Below are 22283 nucleotides of genomic sequence, written 5' to 3' on the forward strand. Positions count from 1 at the left end.
AAAACTATTTATGTACACTTAAGAAACCTTTTACTTCATTAGGGCTCAAGCACCAAGGTGCGTTCCAAAATGAATTGCATTTTTGAGGGCCTAAACATGCTCAAACACATGCAACTTTGCACATGCATCAGAATTGGTGAAAATTTACGTCTGATATGGGCTACATAAGTGGGTGTGGCAAAATGACTCGATAACGCCACCTATACACTTTCAGCGAAGTGTGCTTCAAGGTACGCTTCATGTGACACACCATTACCTACAAAAAAAACTCTACTAAATCCAAATCCCAACAGGAAGTAAGTTATTTTGATTTTTACCGACAAATTTTCTGCTGATTTTGCCATTTTCAGGCGTCGTATTTTAACAAACTCCTCCTAGATATTTAATGACATAACCATTATATTTGGTCAGTCTAATCTAAAGCCCTTTGTGACGTTAAATTGTGAAGATCTTGAGTTTTCGTTTGGAGGGTGTGTCCGTGGCGGCCTGACAAAGTTTGGTTTTTTTTACCATGGGAATAGAAGTTGTTGTAACTCAGGCATATAATGTCCGATCTGCCCCAAACTTCACATGTTCGATAAGAGTCCTGGTCTGAACACATTTGAAGGCCAATATTCTGTTATAATCATAACGCCACCTGTTGGCAACAGGAAATTACTTGTTTTACACTAACTTAAACATGAAATGTCCGATCTGCACCAAACTTCACGTTTGGTAAGAGTCCTGGCCTGAAGACACCTAAAGGCCAATATTCAGTTATAATCATGTTTTACACTAGCTCAAAATGTACTTTTAATTCCACATTTAAATATGTACTTAAGTGTGTTAAGAAACAGTTATGAAAGTACATTCAGAACACTTAAAATAACTTTTTATTTCAAAATTATACCATCTTCAAGTAGTTTAAAAAAAAAAAAAAACATACTAAGTGCACTTCTAATAATTAAGTGCCCTTCTTTTTCACATAACACAGCATGTTTCTGTGTTATTCTTTTATTTTTATTCCTAATAAAACATATGAAGCCATATTTTAAGTAGTTGTGAGGCCATTGGAGGGTCACTGTTTTTGCAGTCAAATCTGGTGCCAGAAATAACACTTTGCAGCTTTAAAGGGTTAACAACACCCTATAACCTTGGTGAATTCACTGTAACACATAGTGTCTCGTGATTTTGTACTGTGTTTTATCCCAGCATGGGGTTAATGGACAGTAATGGATTTTCCTCCTTGGAGACCTTTAATTTGTCACAGTTCTCACATTTGGCGAATGGCTGTGTTGTGTTTGTGAAAGTTCGCTGGCGAGCGTTGGTCCCCGTTCCCTGAATATTTTTAGCATGTGATTGGTGATGCGTCCGTGTGATTCCACTGACCAACTGCAGATGAGAGTCAGTGATTGGGCTGCCGTCAGAGAGACGGGAGTTGCTGTGGAGACTGATCGTTCCTGGTTGCACCACAGAGAAGAAATGGCCCCCTGAGGCCTGAACACAAACACACGCTGATGCCACGTCAGAACAAACATGCAGCTTAATAGGCTGTGAATCCATGAAGATGCAACATTACACAACTTAAAAACCCCACAAAAGAGTTGGACTTTTTCCCCATATTGATGAATTGCCAAAGTCAGATTGCCTGCATGCAGTGCAATATCCACGATTAGTGATTTTACATATTGACAGTACCTTCCTGTTCCTCCTGGTCCAGAATAAGTTTTTATGAGGACTAAATGTTCTGGCTGACATGTTGAAAAGAAAAATAGCCACAAGTCACAAGTTTGCATTATGATTTCATGTGATGATTTCATGTATTTCCGAATGATTCAGTGAGTCATTAGATTGATTTAAAGTAATAACACACTTAAAAAGCCCCCAAAAAGTTGGACTTTATTCTCCCCATAATAATTAATAAAAGTCAGATCATCTGCATGCAGTGCAACATCCAGGTTAATATGACACTGAAAAAACAGTCTATTATTGTAGTATAATGAGGTTTAGATACAGTATATAACCATTTAATTAAAACCATTTTATTAAAAGCCAGTTGTTGTAGTAGACATTAAGTAGACATATTGAAAAGAAATATAGCCAGAAGTCTTAAGTTTGCATTAACTTCATGTGGTTCATTTGAAAGGTTTCAAATGACTCAGTGAGTCATTAGATTGATTCAAACTAATGATACACTGTTAACATTCCGAACTGAATCATTACAGATTTATTAAGCAAATCAAAAAATCATTATTGGATCATTCCTCAGACTCTACTGCTGTGGATGTCATTGTCTGTAATTTTTTAACATGTTGTCTGTTTGTGTTTGTATAATTTATGTTATCACATCCAGTTAGAAATGAAACTAATAACACTGATAAAGCATCATTTAATTACCAAAGCCGGAAACACTGTAATAATAGAGGTAATTAAAGATGAAGATGTTTATTGGAGCATTAAAGGGGTCATCAGATGCTAAGTTCACTTTTTCATGTTGTTTGAACATTAATGTGTGTTGGCAGTGTATGTACAAATCTACACTATAATGATAATAATCCATGCAGTGGTTTTTAATTAATCTGTAAAAATAATATCCCCTTTTTCAAATCGAGCCGTTCTCAGATGACTGTCGGTGTGTCGTCACACCCACAGAGGCCGCTCCCACAATAGTTGATTGACATGAGTGTCTTACCTCAGACCAGCTGTCACAGTCCAGTAACTTTCCTTGTTTTGATGCCGGAGCAGGGATGTAAGTTAGACAAGAATATCTCTGATTGAGCGATTGAGGTGTTGTGTTGCTGGATGTAATAATGAACATAGTGACACACCGACATCTGAGCCGCTGAAAATGCAGTAGATTAGGTTTGTTTGTGAATGGAATGCACCTCCCGATCTACATATATCCATCTGTGTTGTGCGAATCATTCATAATCCAGCTTCACTTACAGCAGAAGTGAGTATAAGCGTTTTTTTATGAATCTTTGCGATCGCCTTTTCCTCATAACGTGGTAGTTAGGAAGTTTAGCGGCTAAACGTGGCTAAATGCGGATAATGTAAACAAGACCGTCTTTCCACAGAGAGAAGAGAGGGGTGGGGTGAGCAGAGCCCATTTGCATTTAAAGGAACAACCTCTTAGAATGAGATGATTTTTGCAGAGCTCATTTTGACAAGGTAAAAAGGGTGTTGTTTTACAAAACCATTGAGAATTTTTAATCAAAGTATATTACAGACTTTTCATTAAGACCCTAAAGAATCATATCAACTTGTGGAAAATGGGCATCCGATGACCTCTTTAAGCCATTTTGGAAAATGAGCTTGATCGAACATCTGTTGTGGAGTGGAATCTGGGTTGGGACAGACTACACTTTCTTACTGTGTTTTACTGTGGTACTCAGTCCACACTAGCAGAAAAATACAGATGTTCAACAACCATTAATAACAGTGGAACCAAACATTTTGATGATTCCAGACTCCCAGGATTAGTTTCAAAAGCTGAATCAGTTCGGAGTGTTACTGGTTTGTTTGATCATTAAAATCACTGCGTAATAGACAGCGAACATAATAATTGTAAAACAAAAAAGAAAGAAAAAAAAAGTGCAAAACAAAGAAAAAATAAAACATTAAAAATCATGAACGTTGAAAAATAACGTGTTCATAACATAATGTTAATATGTAAATATTTCTGACATGAAAGTCATCTTAATCAATCGCACGCGCTCACTCTCTCGCTCTATTAATTTGTTCTTGCTACAATTTCTAATTAAGATGAGAAAAGCCCAGCGGAGTCGTGATGGTCCCGCCGGAATACGGCGCGCGCGCGCGTGTGTGTGTGTGTGTGTGTGTTCTCGCTGTTAAGTGGTCGTTTTTGGCGCAATGTTTACGGTGCATTCTTCTGTTTCAGGACAGCGTAACCGATAACCATGACGACCGAAATGCAGGAGATCGCCATCACGGAGGAGAAGCCTTTACTGCCCGGTCAATCGGACGCTGTGAAGGTTAGACACACACGCACACAAACTACATGCACTTATTTGTTATTACCTTACGTTTTGCTGCCACCTGCTGCACATTTGAAAAACTTCAACATACTAAAATACAGCATCAAAAAACACTTGGATTTTATTTGTAAAGATAAATCGCACTAATTGAATGAGCGTCAATCGTAAAACACCTCTTGAGATCGGCAGTAATGCACCAAATTTCAGCGTTACTTGGCAACCAAACAGCCTGCAATTAAATTAATGAACTGTGTTATTTATCTGTAAGCGATGATTGCTAACTCAAGTCACTTTTACTATTTCACACACTTAAAATGAGTGATTTGGCCAAACCTTGAGAATTAAACTGGTGTTTCAGACCTGAATGATTCCTCAGATCATGTGTGTTGTTTAGAGAATGGGTGTGCTTGTATTTTACTAAGCGATTATCACTTGACTATAAAAAAAAAAAAAAAAAATCCCATAGATACACATTCAAATGTGTTTTATCATTTTCTTGCATTATGTCAGTCAGTTTAGCATGAAAAACAGCACATTTACTTCAATGACAGCACCTTTTAAACTGTGGTAAAATCATGTTAATGCACTTCAGCAGGCTTAGTGATTTATTCTAGACTTGTTTATACTGATTGCACTGTATAATTTTATTCATATTTTCTTTTCCTTTTGTTTATTTTAATACTTTAAATATTTTAAACTATTTTTTATCCTACTTTTTTCCTTACGTACCTTTTTAAGATCACGTTTTAACTATTAAAACTACTGTTTTTTTAGCTAATCTCTTTTTTTATAATTTCTTATTTTAATATAATTTTTTAATCTTTTTAACATTTTGAATTTTAGTTTAGTTTGAATATAAAAATATAAAATTTAATAAAATTTAATTAAAAAATATATATATATATATATATATATATATATATATATATATATATATATATATATATAATTTTATTTTATTTTTTTATTTTTTATTTTTTTATATATATATTGATGCTGGGTTAGTCAACTAACAAACTCGTGGTGGGTTCAGTAAGCTGCAAACTGTTTCTTTGAACTCAACTTAAGGTAATTTTTAGACATGCATAATAAACAGAGATATTGGTTGCTGCTGATATTGAGATTGTGTGATTGTTTTCATGCAGGACGCAGAGATCGCGGCCCGAATACTGCTAGATCAAGGCCAGGTGAGTTAAAGTTTTGCTGGATATGCGTGACTGATATGCATGTTTTATACAGTTGACAGGTTCATTAATGTTTTTCCTTTAAACATCACTCACCATTTATACTATTTTTTGCGTGTGAAGCTGCATGTGTAATAATAATAGATTTTGTTGAAGTCAGGTTTAGATGTAGCTTAGGATGTCACACTTGTCATGTCAGCTACCTGTTATTATTTCCCATTACCTTGAATTATATATGCATAAGCATGATTTTATTAAACATTTGCCTCTTTCTGTGCATTTGTGTAGGAACACCGCGTCGAGACGCCTCACGGCGTGCTGCGCGTGACTGTTCATGGCACCGGAAACGCACGCAGACCAGCAATACTGACCTTCCATGATGTGGGAATGGACAGTAAGTCACTCTCTCACACACACACACACACTGACAGACAGTAAGAAAGTTTATTTTATATTAGCACAAATAACACAACCCTGGTTTTGAAAGAAGAAAACAACAGCACTTTTAAATTATTTAAAAAGAGTTTTAAAAGCACATGCAATAGCTTGAAAAATGTTTTGTTCTATTAATTACACTTGCAAAAACATCCTAACTGAAAACAGCAATAAATGGCAATCATTTCTTCAAACCAGCAAACAAAGATTTCAGGGAATGAATGACTTTTGGAACTGATTCTCTAATTCTGACAGATTCACCAGTGAACAAGGTTTTCTTTTAACTTCAGTGCCCTAAATATAATGTTTCTTTGAGATACTTCCTCTTATGCTCATAGCAAAAATGTTTTTTTTTTTTAGCATCGACAAACAATGAGCAAATCAGCATATCAGAATGATTTCTGAAGGATCATGTGACACTGAAGACTGGAGTAATAATGATGAAAATTCAGCTTTGATCACATAAATAAATTAAATTTTACCATATATTTACAGAAAAAAAAAAATTAAATGGTAATAATATTTTACAATTTTAGTATTTTTATTGTATTTTTGATCAAATGAATGCAGCCTTGGTGAGCAGAAGAAACTTGTAAAATGTAACATTTTTAATGTGAACAACATTATCAGGAAAATACTTTCTATTAAGCTGACACTGTATCCTTTTTATGTATATTTAAAATATAATGCAGTAACAGTTATATTTATTCTGGTGTAAATGAAACAAAGAAAGAATGACAAACTTTCTTGAAAGAATAAAAGCAGCTGTAGAAGGCAATAGAAGTAAAGCATATAAACATGTCTGCATTTGTTTTGGATAATGATGTTTTCCTCTAGATGTGAAGTTGAACTAACTAGTTAGTTCTTAAGGAATCGCTGCCTATCTGCACGGCTGAAAATGTGGCGATGGTACAGTGTAAGATATTCCTGCGAGGTGAACAGGAATACAACGAACTATATGAATGTATTCACAAGCCACAACCACGTGAGCGTGTTCGATCTGAAGCTGAACATCACACCGTCCGTTTCTCATCACGCTTTGAACAACAAACACTCTGAACTTCCTCATACTGACACACAAATTCAGTTCGTCTCTGCGGCTTTCTCCTCTGCAAACCTGGAAGATGGCGTTGAGGTCGTTTTTATGTAGGAAGGACTGGTGAGGCTGTGCACCACAGCGGTGCGCTCTCGTTAGAAAACCGGCCCAACCGTCCGGCCGCGTCATATCGAAATGTTCTTGGATAATGAATCTGTGCACGAAAACATGAAATGCGTTTGGATCTGAAATTCTGTGACAGGGAGTTGGCCAGTTAGAAAACATCTCAGGCTGATTGTCGCTGGGAATGGTGTCATTCGATCCATCGCTGAACACAAGAGTGACGAAAAGTGCGAGGAGAAACGCCGATCTCATCCTGAAAACGGGAAGACGACAGACGATTAGAGCTTCACAGAAAGTCCACTTCCAAAATAAAGATTCATAGTGTACTCACCCCCTTGTCATCCAAGATGTTCATCCAGACCTTTCTTTCTTCAGTTGTAAAGAAATTATGTTTTTTGAGGAAAACATTTCCGCTTTCTCTCCAATCCATATCCGCTGATATGGTGTCACGATTTTGACCTTCCAAAATGCAGCTTCAAATTAAATGGGGCTTCAAACGATCCCAAATGCGGTTGTAAACAATCCCGGCCAAGGAAGAAGGGCCATATCTAGCGACCGAAACGATTGGTTATTTTCATTATTCAATTTTATATATATATACAATTTTAATACTTTTTATTCTCAAATGCTCGTACTGTCTTGCTCTGCCTGTGTGTTCTGACTCAAGACAGTTAGGGTATGTCGAAAAACTTGTATTTTCTTCTTCAACTTCAAAAATCATTTCAAAATCATCCTACATCAGTACCAACCCAGTACCAACCCAGTCTTTGCAAAGTGAACATGAAAAGAAGATCAAACACCCTTAACAAAAAAAGGTAAAACAGTGATATAGGATGATTTTGAAGTTGAGGGAGAACATGAGATGGGAGTTTTTCAACATACACTAACTGTCATGAACCTGAACAAAAACAGTTCAGGCAGAGTAAAACAAGATGAGTGTTTGGCATTAAAAAGTATATAAATTGTATTGTTTTTATTAAAATAACCGATCGTTTACAATGCATTAGGGATTGTTTGAAGCCCCATTTAAACTGCGTTTTGGAAGTTTAATTTCGGGGCACCATATCAGTCCATTATATGGAGAAAAATGCTGAAATGTTTTCCTCAAAAAAAATAATTTCTTTACTACTGAAGAAAGAAAGACATGAATGTCTTGGATCACAAGGGAGTGAGTAAATTATTTGTAAATTGTTCTGAAAGTGGACTTCTCCTTTAAAAGATGCAAAGTTAACACAGTTGAGTGAGATTATGCTAAAAAAGAAGAAATATCTGTTTTCATTTTGATTTTTGTAAGTTTTCTATAAGTTTAAAGCAAGTTTGTAACATTTTCAATGGTTTTGACCTGCAGTGATCCAAATTCATAAAATATCAGATTAAACAACAGATTCTCACTCCTAACTTGCCATGTATTCACAATTTGTGTTGGAGAATGTGTTGGATTAAATGGATTGATGAATTTGAAAAAAGTATATTTTCATTTGACAGAATTTGAATTCATTATATGCAACAAAGTCATAAAGTTATATTTATGTACCTGTTTAGTGTTTGAGAACAACCCGACAGTCCTTGTATGCAAGTCGTTCCTGTCAGTGGTGGTTGAATATTTTGTGCTGTCAAAGTTAAAAAAAAAAAAAAAGTGTGAAACTGTTTTTACAGCATTGACATCAGCATTTACTGCTGTGTAACGTACACGACTGTTCAAATGTTTAGGGTCAGGAAGTTTTTTTTTTTTTTTTTTTTTTTTTTATTGTTTTTGTGTGAAGTCTCTTCTGCTCATCAAAGCTGTATTTATTTGATCTAAAGAATCAGTAACTCAGTAAAAATGTTGTTACAGTTTAAACTGTATGTGTTTTCAAAATGAATATGAGTTAAATTGTAATTTACTGCTGTGACCAAAACTGAATTTTCAGCATCAGTCTTCAGTGTCACACGATCCTTCAGAAATCATTCTAATATGCTGATTTTGCTGCTCAAGAAGCATTTCTGATTATTATCAGTTGACAACAGTACTGCCTAATATTTTTGTGGAAACTGATTTTAATTTTCAGTATTACTTGATGAATAGAAATTAAAAAAAAAACAAAAAAAAAAAAAACATCTGTTTAAAATAGTAAGCATTCCGCTAGTGAAAAATGAATATACTAAAATGTATTTAAATTACATTTATTTCATACTAAGTATACTACAAATACATTTACATATTATGTACTTAATGAAAATACCCTCCAATTGTACTTTTAGTACCAAACTGGTATATTTAAAGTCTGCTAATTTGGAACAACTCATTTTGTATTTCATGCACTTTAATTCTGAAGTCCAACTAAAGATATACTTAAATATATTTGATTGTGCTAAAGTGGAACTATTTTTTTAGGTACACTTTAAATATCTTGCACTTAGAGTCATTAACATTATTAAATATTATATCATACACTCATCATTAATAGTGACAATAAAACATATTTTAGGCTTAATATTAAGAAATGTGCACTGTGCACAAGTAGTACTCCAAATAAAGTGTAATTACAATTTTTATATCAGTAAGTCTCAAGCAATATGTCAAGAAATATGTTAATAGACTTGAACTATAATTAGTAGAAAATAAATGCATTTTAAAACAATTTTTTTTACTAGGGTCGTAACATTATAAATGTCTTTATTGTCCCTTTTCATTAATTTAATGCATCCTTGCTGAATACAGTAAAAGTATCAATTTCTTTCATAAAATGTCTTAATGACCCCAAACATTTGACTGACAGTGTAACATATAATGATTCAAATCTGTATTCTGATTGCGTGAGATCATTAAACAAAGCAGTTGCGATAGACAAAACATACTGAATTGAACGGTAAAATTTGCATTTCAAACCATATTTGTACTGTATGCAGATTTACCTTTTGTTGTTCTTGAGTTTGTGTGAATGAAAGACACTGGTTGAGTCTGAGCTGGAGATCAGAAAGTGTCTGAGATGCTAACTGGACTGATATTTATTGGCAGGAAAAGAGGTGGGGAGTGAAAATACACCCTGTTTTTTAGAAATGCACCACAAATATGTTTCTTGCCAGTAAGCAAAATGTAGTGCCATTTCTGCTTCTTTGTCTACCTTTGGAAATTCATATAGTGCTACAATAAAAATGAGAATAAAACAAAGTGACATGTCTTTAAAAACAGTCACCAGAATGAACTTGAGGAGAACTGGCTTCATGTATCCACTAAAAATCACTAAAACACCAGCTGATTCAAGCACACCAAGACTACAAACATGATGAAGAAAAGTAATTGTATTGAAGTAAACAATTGTATTGCATTTGATACAGTTTTCAGACAAAAAAAAAAAAAAAAAAAAAAAAAAAAAAAAAAAAAAAAAAAAAATATATATATATATATATATATATATATATATAATACAGAATATAATGCAGAAAATGTTTGAAATTCTTAATCAATCAACAGGGGAGTACCGTGATACTAATTAAGTGTTTTTTTTTTTTTTTTTTAATATAACCTATTCACCTGGGCTGTCTCAGATCAAAGGCAATCAAAAGGATTTTACCAAAGAACAGATGCATTAATAATTGTGACATTCAAGTGACTTACACTCCATTCAAGCTGCACATTTGCTCCAGACCAAACTGTGCTCTGCAAAGAAAGCTTTTATTGAGAAGCTTCTGGAATTATATCCAGTTTAAACAGACATGTGGCATAGCAACATTTTAATTAATGGTTAAAAACTACTTGGTGTGACCTCTAGCGAGGTCTGCAGGTCCGACCATGTCGGTATGGTTCAGTGTTAGTTTGTGTCTCATAGTGAACAGGTAGACAGCGGTTTCCAATGACCTCGCAAGCAACAATCACATAAAAGTACTCAGTTTGAAGCTGAACTTCACATTGACCATTTCTCTTAGTGCTTTTAACAATGTACACTCTGAACATTCTCTTGCTGATGCACAGGTTTTGTGTGTCTCTGACACCTCGTCCATTGCAGATTCTTTTAATGCTATTGGTGTTGTTTTTATGGAGGAAGGATTGTAAATGTGTTCTCCCGCACAGATTCCTTCTCGTGAGATAATCTGCCCAAGCGCTTTCCTGGCTCGTGTTGAACTCACGCGAGATAATGTGTCTGCGTTTAAACTGATTATATGCGTTGTTATTCCGAGATCTCTGGCAGGGATGTGCCCAGTTAGAAAAAATGTCTGAAAACATCACCAGTTCATTGTTGCTGAAACTGATGTTGTTCAATCCATGACTGAGCATGAAAAGGAACATAAGGAAAACCACCGTTGTCATCCTGGAAACAGCAGTGACAGGTGTTTAGAGATTCACACATAGGTAGAATAGTACAAAATACAATGAACACCAGTTAATGAACAATTTCTACCATAAAATAAGCCAAAATCAGCAATTATGTGGACAAACTCAATAACAGCATTCACATGCTTAGATTGTTCACTCATTGTTTTTTAGTATTAATTGTTTCGAAAGCTGTATGTGCCACTTTTACTAAAAAAAACAAACAAACAAACAAATTCATTAATATTTCACAAGTTTTTTTTTTTTTTTTTTTTTTGAAAATCAGTGAATGAAAAACATTTTTGAAAACCAATGAATCTCACCCTGTATTGTTAAAAACTGTTAAATAAATAAATATATATATATATATATATATATATATGAATATGTTCAAAATGGCAGTATGGTTTATGATTGACCTTGAAAACTCTAAATACTCACAGAAATATACAGTTTCAATTATAACAGAATATAATAGATATTTGTGCAATAATTATAAACTTTATTTATATTAATGAACCATACATATTTACAGCATAATTACAAAATAGTGTCTGTTTACCTCTTCATTAGAGCGATTGTTTAGATGCGTCTCTTCCCTCTTCAGTATTTTGTGCTGTGAAAAAATAAAAAAGTGTGAAGTTGCTTCAACAGTGTTTTTTCTCATGCAAACCATTTGTGTGTTTGACATCAGTGTTTACTGCACTGTGGCAGGCCCAGTTCTACGGGGTGTGGTAGACGTGCTAAGCACCCTTAAATGAAATTAATAGCACCCTCAGTTAAAGCTGTAATAATGACATTTCTTTGCAGATTTGGCAAACCTTCCAGTGCGTTATTCTTTGGAGATCAGTTTCTATTTCAACGTGTTTCCACAGCACTGAGCAGTGTAGCCAATCACAGACAAGTCTGTTGATTTCTTGAACACAACAGCCAATCAGAGGCGTTTAAGTTAGAATCTACTCACTTAAGTTTTGTTCAGGTGCTGTATTCAGCACAAATCATTTCATTATAGCAAAATATAGACGCAGTGCAAATAAGAGATTCATTGTGCAGCATAGAGAACTTCACTGATTATAACATAATTTTGTGAGATCGCCATGAACTCAGATGAGTGATAGCCTTTTAGTGATTATAGAGGGATCACTGTTTGTGCCATAGCAATTGATGGTGCAGAAATTTTAAATACATAAAATTTTATGTGATCATTCAAACCTGATCAAGCTTAACAATACTTATAATTAATAACATATTTATAACTCAAATGAAAACTTTTCTGCAGCATTTGGGACAATAATGAAATGACTTTCAGACATTATAAGTTTGCCCTAGATGTCTAAATGAGTAACTCTGTGCATAATACCTTGTTTATCAAAGATAATTAGAATGTTATCACAAAAGAATGAATACAATTATGCATTTGGCAGATTTTATTCAAAGAGACTTATATTTTGTTTAAGCTATACATTTGATCTTTTTTTTTTTTTTTTTTTTTTTTTTTTTGCACTGCAAAGAAAGCTTTAATTGAAATGTTTCTGGCATTACATTTTAAACATGCATGTGGCGTAACAGCACTTTTAATGAAACGTTAAAGAACAACCTTTCAACCCTTATTTAATCCTCCACAATCAATTTTATGAAATGAAATCATGTTGTATAATTGCAAGGGTATGGCTTTTTGCCCTTTTTAGGGTATTGTTTATGATAGTGCACAGGTAGATTGTTCTCACATTTAACAGTTATGCTAGTGTTCACTTGACTGCATTTTTCAATGATACATTCCCATTCCAAAGCATCGGTGGTATTGTTTTTGCTTTCAATCATGTACACATGGAAGAGTTTTGTACTTCTGTCATAGTTATCATTTGTTTTTTCACTAGCACCATTGCAGATTTGCTTTATATTTTCTTCAGTGTCCTTAATGAAAGACTGTGTTTCAGTTCTACCGCAGAGACTATTGTTCACTAGGTAGTTCACCCAAACAGTTTCATTATCTGTTTGAAAATCAGCTGGGAGAATGTGTTTTTTCTTGAACTCTGCGTATCGATCATTGCTCTGGCGTTCGGATTCAACACTAAGAGCCAGAATGAAGAGAAGCGAGAGGAAAACTGCAGATCTCATCCTGACAACAAGAGAAAATAAACATTTAGTAAGAAGTGAGTCGTGCTATGGAAGTTACGTCAGCATTTTCACAGTTATGAACTATTGACTATTTAGCTAATTTAAAAGACTGACTGACCAGTGGGTTGTAAGGAAACCCTGAATGATCCACTCGATCAGACACTAATGGCTTAGCATACATTTAACTGATAAAAATGATTTTGTGGTGAAGTAAATACTACATTAAAAAACAAATGTAATTTCTACATTAAATAATTTAGTGCAGGCTAGAATAAAAAATAAATAAATAAAGTAAATTATATATTAGTACTCATTTAAAGCTTGTAGAAATTAAAGTTTGAACTTATAAGTATATTTTACTTGGAATTGTTGGTTGTTTACAAGGATTCTTTGAGTAAATATCAAAGTTCTGATCCCGTTTTTTCCCATCATGCACTAGAGCGTGAATAATTTTTCACTATTTTCGAGTTGTATTTATACTGTTTTATGGTTGCTTTGTTGTTAGGTTTAGTAACTTACTGTTTTGTGACATCTGGAGTTCATTTTCTACTCAAAATGACCCATTCATACTCAAACACTGTCCACTAATTGTTACCATCATTGTGTATGGTGTACCAAATATTAAGGTCACTGTGTTCATATGGGTAAAAATTATATTAGACATATCATCTTAAAAGGATTTTTAATATTTAAATTTTACTTAAAACTTATTAAAAAATGTAAAAAAAAATTAAAAACTTGCAAAAAAAAAAAAGTCAATCTTATTTATTGATTTGTTTGTTTGTTTGTTTGTTTTTTTAGTGATATTCTTGTCTGTGATTGTAATGAGTTTGAAATACTGTATTTTCATTCTGAGAAAGAACTTATCCCAAAAGTCGTCAGTTTGATGCCATTGACAGTGTCAAAGTGCATAAGCATGTTTATTTTTCTATTTTTATTTTTTAGCAGATCAGTTCTACTCAAGGTTACACATTATCTTGGAAGAATATTATTACATGAACAAACAAATATGTAAAACTGCTTTACATGTTACAAACCTCAATTATAAAGAAGAAAAAAAAAAACTTTCATATTTTACCTTTGTGTTGTTCTTGAACTTGTGTAAAAGTCTTGTCGAGTCTGAGCTGTTCAGAAAGTCCAGAAAGCATCTGTTGTGTATGAGATACTCACTGGACTGATATTTATTGGGTTGAAAAGGGGCAGGTGTGAAAATACGCACTGTTTCTTGGAAATACCTCACTAACACATTTCTTGCAATATGACTGTTACTGGTTCTAATAATAATATATGTGGTTTAAAAGCAGTTCTGCACATCACACTAAACAAGATGAGCTCTTCACACTCAGTCCATTTGTTAACACTTAATGAGTGTATTTAAAACACACAAGACGTCTGCCATTGCACACTCTGTAACAGAAAGATCATCAAATTTCAGTTTTTATTAAGTAATTCACATTGAAACAAAAGACAGAAAACACTGCGCAAAGTGATCCACAAAATATAATCCACAAACACAGAGTAACAGAAACAATACTTAAGCAAGGTATATATATATGAGCTAAGTATCAAAATGACACACTGCTGAGGTTAATGGAACAATCATCCGTGCCAGGGCTGATGGCAATTGAAGTCCAGAACAAACAAGCAATGATCTGGGAGAGTGCCCTCTGGTGGCTGTCATAGGCACACCAGCTGATGACTGTGACAACATCAACTTTTGGATTAGCTAGAGCAGCAAACTCAATTCCTGAATGGCTGTTGCCCTGCAGAGGCTTATTTGAAATGCAAATGGTATGTGTGTTGTGGCAGGGGTAGAGTTAAACTCTGCCTTTTCACCCTCTAGTTTGACACCTGTGAGCTAGAGGTTTCTTTTATTTTAAATTTAAAGAAGCGGGTTCTGATTAACAGTTCTTGTTTAAGTAGAGAATCGGTACAAAATGCAAATGTAGATGCTCATTCAGATCAGATCAGTTTAAAAGATTCATTAAAAGAATGATTCCTTTACAAATTAGACATCTGAACAGTAGCTTTGTTTATTTATTGCTGAAAAGAACAGAGCACAAAACTTACTGTTTGTGTTATTAGCCATATTTAGCCCTTTGGGCCTATACTGTGTAGTTTTTAAAAAATGCTGAATAAAAAGTGAGTGAATGAATGTAAACAAGTAGCAGTGCTGTGTGTTTGTTTGTGCGTGTGGTTTGTTTATGCTTAAATGTTTTCTAGTATCCCAGCTTAACAATTACCTAAATGAAAGTAGTTTCGATTGCTGTTGTCTATCTGTCTCAGGTAAGAGCTGCTTCTCCACCCTGTTTAAGTTTGAGGAAATGCAGGAGATTGTGAAGAACTTCACTGTGGTTCATGTTGATGCTCCAGGACAAGAGGACGGCGCGCCTGTTTATCCTGCTGGGTATATGCAGTTTATATATTTATATGGTTTATACAGTTGCGTATATGTGTATATATGTACATGTATGTATGTTTGTGTGTGTGACTGCTGAGACTTGTGTGGGTGTTATAAAAAAGTGTGAAAATTAAAATACATTAAATGACACCTGTCTAGTGTCTTCAGAAGGTGTTAGTGGTTTTACATCCTTCGTGTTTGTTGCAGATTGTGACTCAGAGACTATTTTTATGCTTTTACATGTCCACAGGCTGCTCGTGTTAGACGTTAAAAGTCCTAAAATGTTTAATTTTCTCTTACAGATACCAGTATGCATCTATGGATCAGATCTCGGAGATGATCCCCGCTGTCCTGCAGTTTTTTAAGTGAGTTAAACAAGTCGTTGCACGTTTAAAATTTCATTAGTGACACTTCAAACTGCAAATATACTTGACAATAGCTCTAATGTTCATATGATACAGTGTGGATTACTTTCCTCTTGTTTAGTTTTCGCACAATTATCGGTGTTGGAGTTGGAGCCGGCGCTTACATACTGTCCAAGTTCACTGTGAGTCACACATCTGACACATATGCATGCATTTGTATTGTTTTGTTTTTTCTTTGTAATATACAGAAAATACATTTGCCATTTCTTTAATCAAAAACTGTTGATTATCAGATATTTCATAATAAACAGATTATTGAATATATTCATAGTACAGTAAGTTAAAATCCAGTTAAAATTTAACACAAGCAGACACTGAAATACTCAATGAAGCCCTCTGCTGGACAAAAAAAATAATAATAATAAAATAAAAAAAACACCCACTGAGGCATTAAATATGATTACACTTTGCAGACTGTTTAAATATACAGTACAGTAAATATTAGAAACTCTCAGAATGGACATTTTACTGTGCTTATTGCATTGCTACCTTAGATTTTGGCCAACAATAAAGGTAGCATCATTTTGTAGTGTTTTGAACAGAAACGTGTCTGTAAAGCCTTCAAATTGTTTAAATATTCACTAAATGGTGCTTTATATCCTCTCCTCTCTCTTGCACACAGCTGACTAACCCTGAAGCTGTGGAAGGCCTCGTTCTGGTCAACGTCGACACAAACGCACGAGGTTGGATGGACTGGGCCGCTCAGAAGGTCTGTCAGCTGTACATAAAGTCACTGTCTGATTAATATTAACAGGCAATATGTACTCAAAAGTGACTTGGATGACTGTGTTTCTTCTGCAGCTCTCCAATCTGACGTCTTCCCTCACAGACCAAATCCTGTGTCACCTCTTCAGTCAGGTGTGTGTTTGTTAGTGTTGGGTTCGAGTCCACCTAAGTCGAGTCCGAGTCGAATCCGAGTCTTTAACCAATCGAGTCCGAGACGAGTCCGAGTCCAAAATGGGCCGAGTCGGACTCAAGTCCGAGTCCCAAAGGGCCGAGTCCGAGTCGAGTCCGTCCGAGTCCAACAATACTGTTTGTCAGTAACTTAACGTTGTTTTATCCCAGGGGTGCCCAAACTCGGTCCTGGAGGGAGGTGTCCTACAGATTTTAGATCCAGCCCCAATTAAACACACCTGAACCAGCTAATCAAGCTTATACTAGGCATACTAGAAACCCCCTGGCAGGTGTGTTGAGGCAAGTTGGAGCTAAACCAAGGACCAGGACTGAGTTTGGCACCCCTGTTTTTAACCTTTACAACTAGAAAAATTCAATGTCAGTTGAAATGTAAGAAAAGCAAACCTCTATTGGATCTTGCTATTTTGATTTCACAATATCTCATAATTAGTGTCCATGCACTGCTTAGCAAACTTAAAGTCATGCAACAGAAGTTATGGCTGATCTATGTAATGTGACCTATTTTAGAGTGAAACAGGTTTTAGAATGTGATAAATTATAGGGCGGGACTTGACTTTATTCATCAATGTAGTAAATGTATAAATTCAAGGGTGGGGGTAAAGGAGTAGGTATATTGGTGAATGGGATCTTAAAGGGGTCATCGGATGCTAAGTTCACTTTTTCATGTTGTTTGAACATTAATGTGTGTTGTCAGTGTATGTACAAATCTACCCTATAATGATAAAAATCCATGCAGTGGTTTTTAATTAATCTGTAAAAATAATATCCCCTTTTTCAAATCGAGCCATTCTCAGATGTCTGTCGTTGTGGCGTTACATGACAGAGGCCGCTCCCACGATAGTTGATTGACATGAGCGTCTTACCTCAGATCAGCTGTAACAGTCCGACCTCATTTCGACATTTCCGTCAACTGTCTCTGGACTCGGACGGACTCGGGATATTTTCAGAGTCCGAAAGGCTTGAGTCCGAGTCAAGTCCGAGTAAAAATGCATCCGAGTCCGTGACAAGTCCGAGTCGCGTAAAAATTGTACTCGAGACCGGACTCGAGTCCGAGTACCCCAACTCTAGTGTTTGTACATCAACAATAGGGACTTTAGATAGAACTGAGTGTGTGTTTGTCTCTGTTTGAAAGATTTATATGTATCAGGCCTCCGATCAACCTGATGTAGATTATTTTTCTGATAATGATCAGCTGACTGTATATTAAACAAACAAAACATTGTTTTTTCGATGTCAATTATGAGATTTTGGACTATTTCTATAACATGTATTATTTTGGACTTATAAAATCAATCAATACACATTTATGAATTAGTTTCTTACACTTTTTTTATTTGTTTGTCTATAGATATTTGCACTATAATACATATCCTTAACTGCCATTTTCTCAAAATGAGATTATATCTCAACTTCAGCAGCACTTACGGTTTTATTTTCTGTCTATACTCTGAAGGTTTTTACTGAGGGATTTCTTAATTTGTCATTCAGCTGGTTTTATTATTGCACATCTATTTGCATCTATAGACATTAATTACAATCCATATCATAGGCTGTTTTTTAACCGTGTCCACTTTAGTATGACTTATATACACAAAATTTTACAATTTTATTCCTGTCTATATTCTGAATGTATTTATAGAGGGGTTTGTTCATATATCATTTGCCTGATTATATATATATCATTTTATTCATAAACAATATATCTATTGACAGTTTTTCTGATTAAGTGAGTGATTAAAAATCTTTAACTCTGTTATGTCAACAAAATCAAACAAGAAGTTGAACCAGACTTCATCCAATGATCAGATTTATAATCTGGAAATGTATGCAAAGTAGTGCATATTTAATTACACAACTCATCTTTTGCATATTTAAACAAAACATTGTAGAATATTTATATACAAAACAATTCGCTTAATACACTGAGATTAATCAATTGCGAAAGCATGGTCACAAGTCTCACTTTCTATGTCTTATTTATTTATTTATTTTACCCTATTCACCTGTACCCTCTTTTCTTAACAAATATCAAATAATTGGACATTCAATATTTATTTTACATTAAATTACACTGTTATGTAAGAAAAAGCTGCTTTTGAGCAGAACTAGCACAGCTGTGTGGGAAAACTGTCCATTTCTACAGTTTAACATCATTATACAGAAATGATTGACTGCAGAATGATGCGACTGACCAATCAGAATCAAGTGTGTAATCATTTTGTATAATCCCATCCATTATAAAGATGAGGGTTAGTAAAAGGATGAATACTGATTTTGTTGTGTGTGCGTTTGTTTGTTTTCAGGAAGAGATGTCGGCAAACACAGATCTCATTCAAACTCACAGAGAGAGAATCGCAAAAGCACCAAACCTCATCAACATCGAGCTCTTCTGGAAGAGCTACCAGGGGTAAAATCACACACATACAAAAAGAGCAAAAACAGTAATTTAGCAAAATCGCCGTATTCTTCTGGCTGTTTAAATGTTTTATTTGAATTGTGTGTTCACATTACCACATGTTTTAGGGACTCAAAATATATAATTAATTACATTTTACTTCATTTTAATCATGTAGAATTGTAAGGGTCAAAGATCATCATCATTAACTATATATATATATATATATATACATATATATGCTCATTAAGCCTGCATTTATCTAAAAAAAAAAGAAAAATTAATTATTCTAGGTTTGCTGTGTACATGCATGCTCAACAGTACACTTAAATGTGTGTTAAAAAGTGATTAAATGTCATCCATCCATCCATACCTATCAATTCCATGCAATTAGGTGTGATGCAATGTACATGTTATTAGCAAGCAGGTTCACACACGTGATATGGCACAATGAAAGAAATGCAATTTTGAGCTCCTTAATAATCAAACTTTTATGTTTCTCTTTTTTGCCTTACAGTCGTAGAGATCTGAACATCGACAGGAATAACATGTTCAAGTAAGAATGATGAAAATGAAACCAATCTTTCTTACAGATGTTTGTCTTTTGGCATCTCCTCACATGTCTGTGTGTTTCAGATGTCCTGTGATGTTGGTGGTCGGTGATCAGGCTCCATATGAAGAAGCTGCTGTAAGTCTTTATGCCAGTTAGTTAGCTAATTAAAAAAAATAAAAAAATAAATAAAAAATATTCACAGAAACTCACAAGCATCTTCTGACTGCATATCTGTTTCTGTCCACTAGGTGGAGTGCAACAGCAAACTAGATCCAACTACGACCTCATTCCTCAAGGTTTGAGCATCACCTGTTTTTTTTGTTTTTGTTTTTTGTCTGATTTTGTACTTCCAATAATTTTAATAAACTTAAAATCAAAAGAAGAGCAAACATAATAATAATTAATAATTAAAACATATATATATATATTTTTTTTTGAATAACGTGTTCATTAAATCTTAAAATGATCTTATGAGATAATTTGAAGAAGAATTTGAGAAAACAGTTTGTGTCACAAAAAAACAAGTACATTTTTGTATGGCCTCTTGTTTGTTGTTTTTATGCAGATGGCTGATGCTGGCGGGATGCCACAGCTGACTCAGGTAAGGCACATCACATCATTATTTATCAATACAAATAATCTATTCAGATGAAATCTGTGCAGTGTGTAAATGAAATGTGTTTCTCTACAGCCCAGCAAACTGACAGAAGCGTTTAAGTATTTCATTCAAGGCATGGGATACAGTAAGTGACATGAAAGCTATTGATTATTGAGGAATATCATGATATATATATATATATATATATATGTGTGTGTATGTATGTATGTATGTATGTGTGTGTATATGTATATACGAAATTGAGGTTTTAATCATCTAATCATTAAATTGATCAAAAGTAACAACAAGATATTTATAATATTACAAATTTTTCTTTCAAATAAATGCAGTTTTTTTTTTTTTTTTACTTTATATTGATCAGATAATCTTGAAAAAAATAATATGTATCAGGGTTTCCACAAAATTAAGAAGCTGCACTTTTTTTCAGTGTTTATAATAATCATAAACGTTTCTTGAGCAGCAAATCGGCATATCAGAATGATTTCTGAACGATAATGTGACACTGAAGACTGGAGTAATGATGCTGAAATTCAGCTTTGATCACAGCAATCAATTACATTTTAACATATTAGAAAACAGAGAAAACAGTTATTTTAAAATAAAATATTTCAATAAAGATGTTATCATTTTACTGTATTTCTAAACAAGAAAAATCCAGTCTTGGTGAGCAGAAGAGGCTTGTTTCAAAAACATTAAAACATCTTATCAACCCAAACTTGTGAGCATTAGTAATAATATATACAATGATATAAACAGTGTTTAAGCTTCGCATGATCAATAAACAAGACATTTAACCCTTAGGGTTTAAATGTTTGTCCTGTTTTTGACCAGATTAACTAGAGCAAGTGGTAGGGTACAATGGGGCTAAAGGCACATCTTAAGAAAAAATGTGCTGTTCACTGGACCTAAAGTGTATAATTGCAAAAAAAAATACAATATTGTATTGAACATTTATGGGGCAACAGATTTTGAGTGACAATAAATCATATACGTTTATACATTTAAAAAAAAAAAAAAAAAATGTTTTTTTTTTTTGTTTTAAAATCTTTTACCCCACACTCTCAGAAAGAAAAAAAAAAAAAAAAAAAAGTACAGTTCTGTCGCTGGGGCAGTAAAAAAAAATGAAAAGGTACATCTTTGTACCCCTAAACAGTACATATTAGTACCTTAAAGGTACATTTAGTACTTTGAAAGTACATATCAGTAACTTAGAGGTACATATTGGTACTTTAAAGGTACATATTAGTACTTTAAAAGTACATATTTGTACCTTTTCCCTTTGTACCTTAGGGTACCGCCCCAGTGACAGAACTGCACCTTTTTTTCTGACAGTACACACAGGGTAAAAGGCTCACCAGCATGGGGCTAAAGGCACACAGTATTGATCTAAATACTTGAAATAATGTAATTATTAAAATTATTTTATTATTATCATTTAGTTCTTGTTCAAAACAACCACTTCAGCAAAGTTTGTACTATTTACTGCTTATTGTATAAATATATTGTCATTAAACTGTTTATATAATAAATATATATTTTAAAGTACAGAGACAAAATCATTTTAAAAGGTAAAGATTCTGAAAGCATTGAAGGAGATCCCATGTTAGTTTAATATAGATTTACAGTAATACCAACAAATAATATTTGATTATATTATATGATTAATGTCATGTTTTTAAATATGATGGTTGTATACTAAACATGGTGATTATCTCTAAAATGGACACCCAACATGATATTTACCATCTGAATCTAACCATGTCATGTCAACAAATGGAAAAGTCAGCCATCTATTAATTATCATGTTAATT

General features: G+C 33.9%; 1 protein-coding gene and 1 long non-coding RNA gene across 3 annotated transcripts in view; one reads left to right on the forward strand and one right to left on the reverse strand.

The window, feature by feature from the left end:
- The window catches only part of ndrg2 (NDRG family member 2), a 37885-nt gene that overhangs the window by 13678 nt on the left and 1924 nt on the right, over positions 1 to 22283 (forward strand). For both annotated transcript variants that reach the window (XM_051114225.1, XM_051114226.1), the window contains exons 2-15: positions 3881 to 3974; positions 5123 to 5164; positions 5450 to 5555; positions 15451 to 15571; positions 15868 to 15930; positions 16052 to 16112; positions 16613 to 16699; positions 16792 to 16848; positions 19209 to 19312; positions 19818 to 19856; positions 19937 to 19988; positions 20102 to 20149; positions 20419 to 20454; positions 20545 to 20596. In XM_051114225.1, the coding sequence (XP_050970182.1) occupies positions 3900 to 3974; positions 5123 to 5164; positions 5450 to 5555; positions 15451 to 15571; positions 15868 to 15930; positions 16052 to 16112; positions 16613 to 16699; positions 16792 to 16848; positions 19209 to 19312; positions 19818 to 19856; positions 19937 to 19988; positions 20102 to 20149; positions 20419 to 20454; positions 20545 to 20596 (943 nt within the window). In that variant the 5' untranslated portion in view covers positions 3881 to 3899. The remainder of the gene's footprint in view (positions 1 to 3880; positions 3975 to 5122; positions 5165 to 5449; positions 5556 to 15450; positions 15572 to 15867; positions 15931 to 16051; positions 16113 to 16612; positions 16700 to 16791; positions 16849 to 19208; positions 19313 to 19817; positions 19857 to 19936; positions 19989 to 20101; positions 20150 to 20418; positions 20455 to 20544; positions 20597 to 22283) is intronic.
- Positions 6172 to 9747, reverse strand: LOC127167876 (uncharacterized). Its single transcript, XR_007828040.1, has 3 exons — positions 9651 to 9747; positions 8290 to 8365; positions 6172 to 7008 (listed from the first exon to the last, which is right to left on the reverse strand). It is a non-coding gene; the product is annotated as an uncharacterized LOC127167876 (long non-coding RNA).

Source organism: Labeo rohita, chromosome 7, assembly GCF_022985175.1.
Source record: "Labeo rohita strain BAU-BD-2019 chromosome 7, IGBB_LRoh.1.0, whole genome shotgun sequence".
Classification (NCBI taxonomy): domain Eukaryota; kingdom Metazoa; phylum Chordata; class Actinopteri; order Cypriniformes; family Cyprinidae; genus Labeo; species Labeo rohita.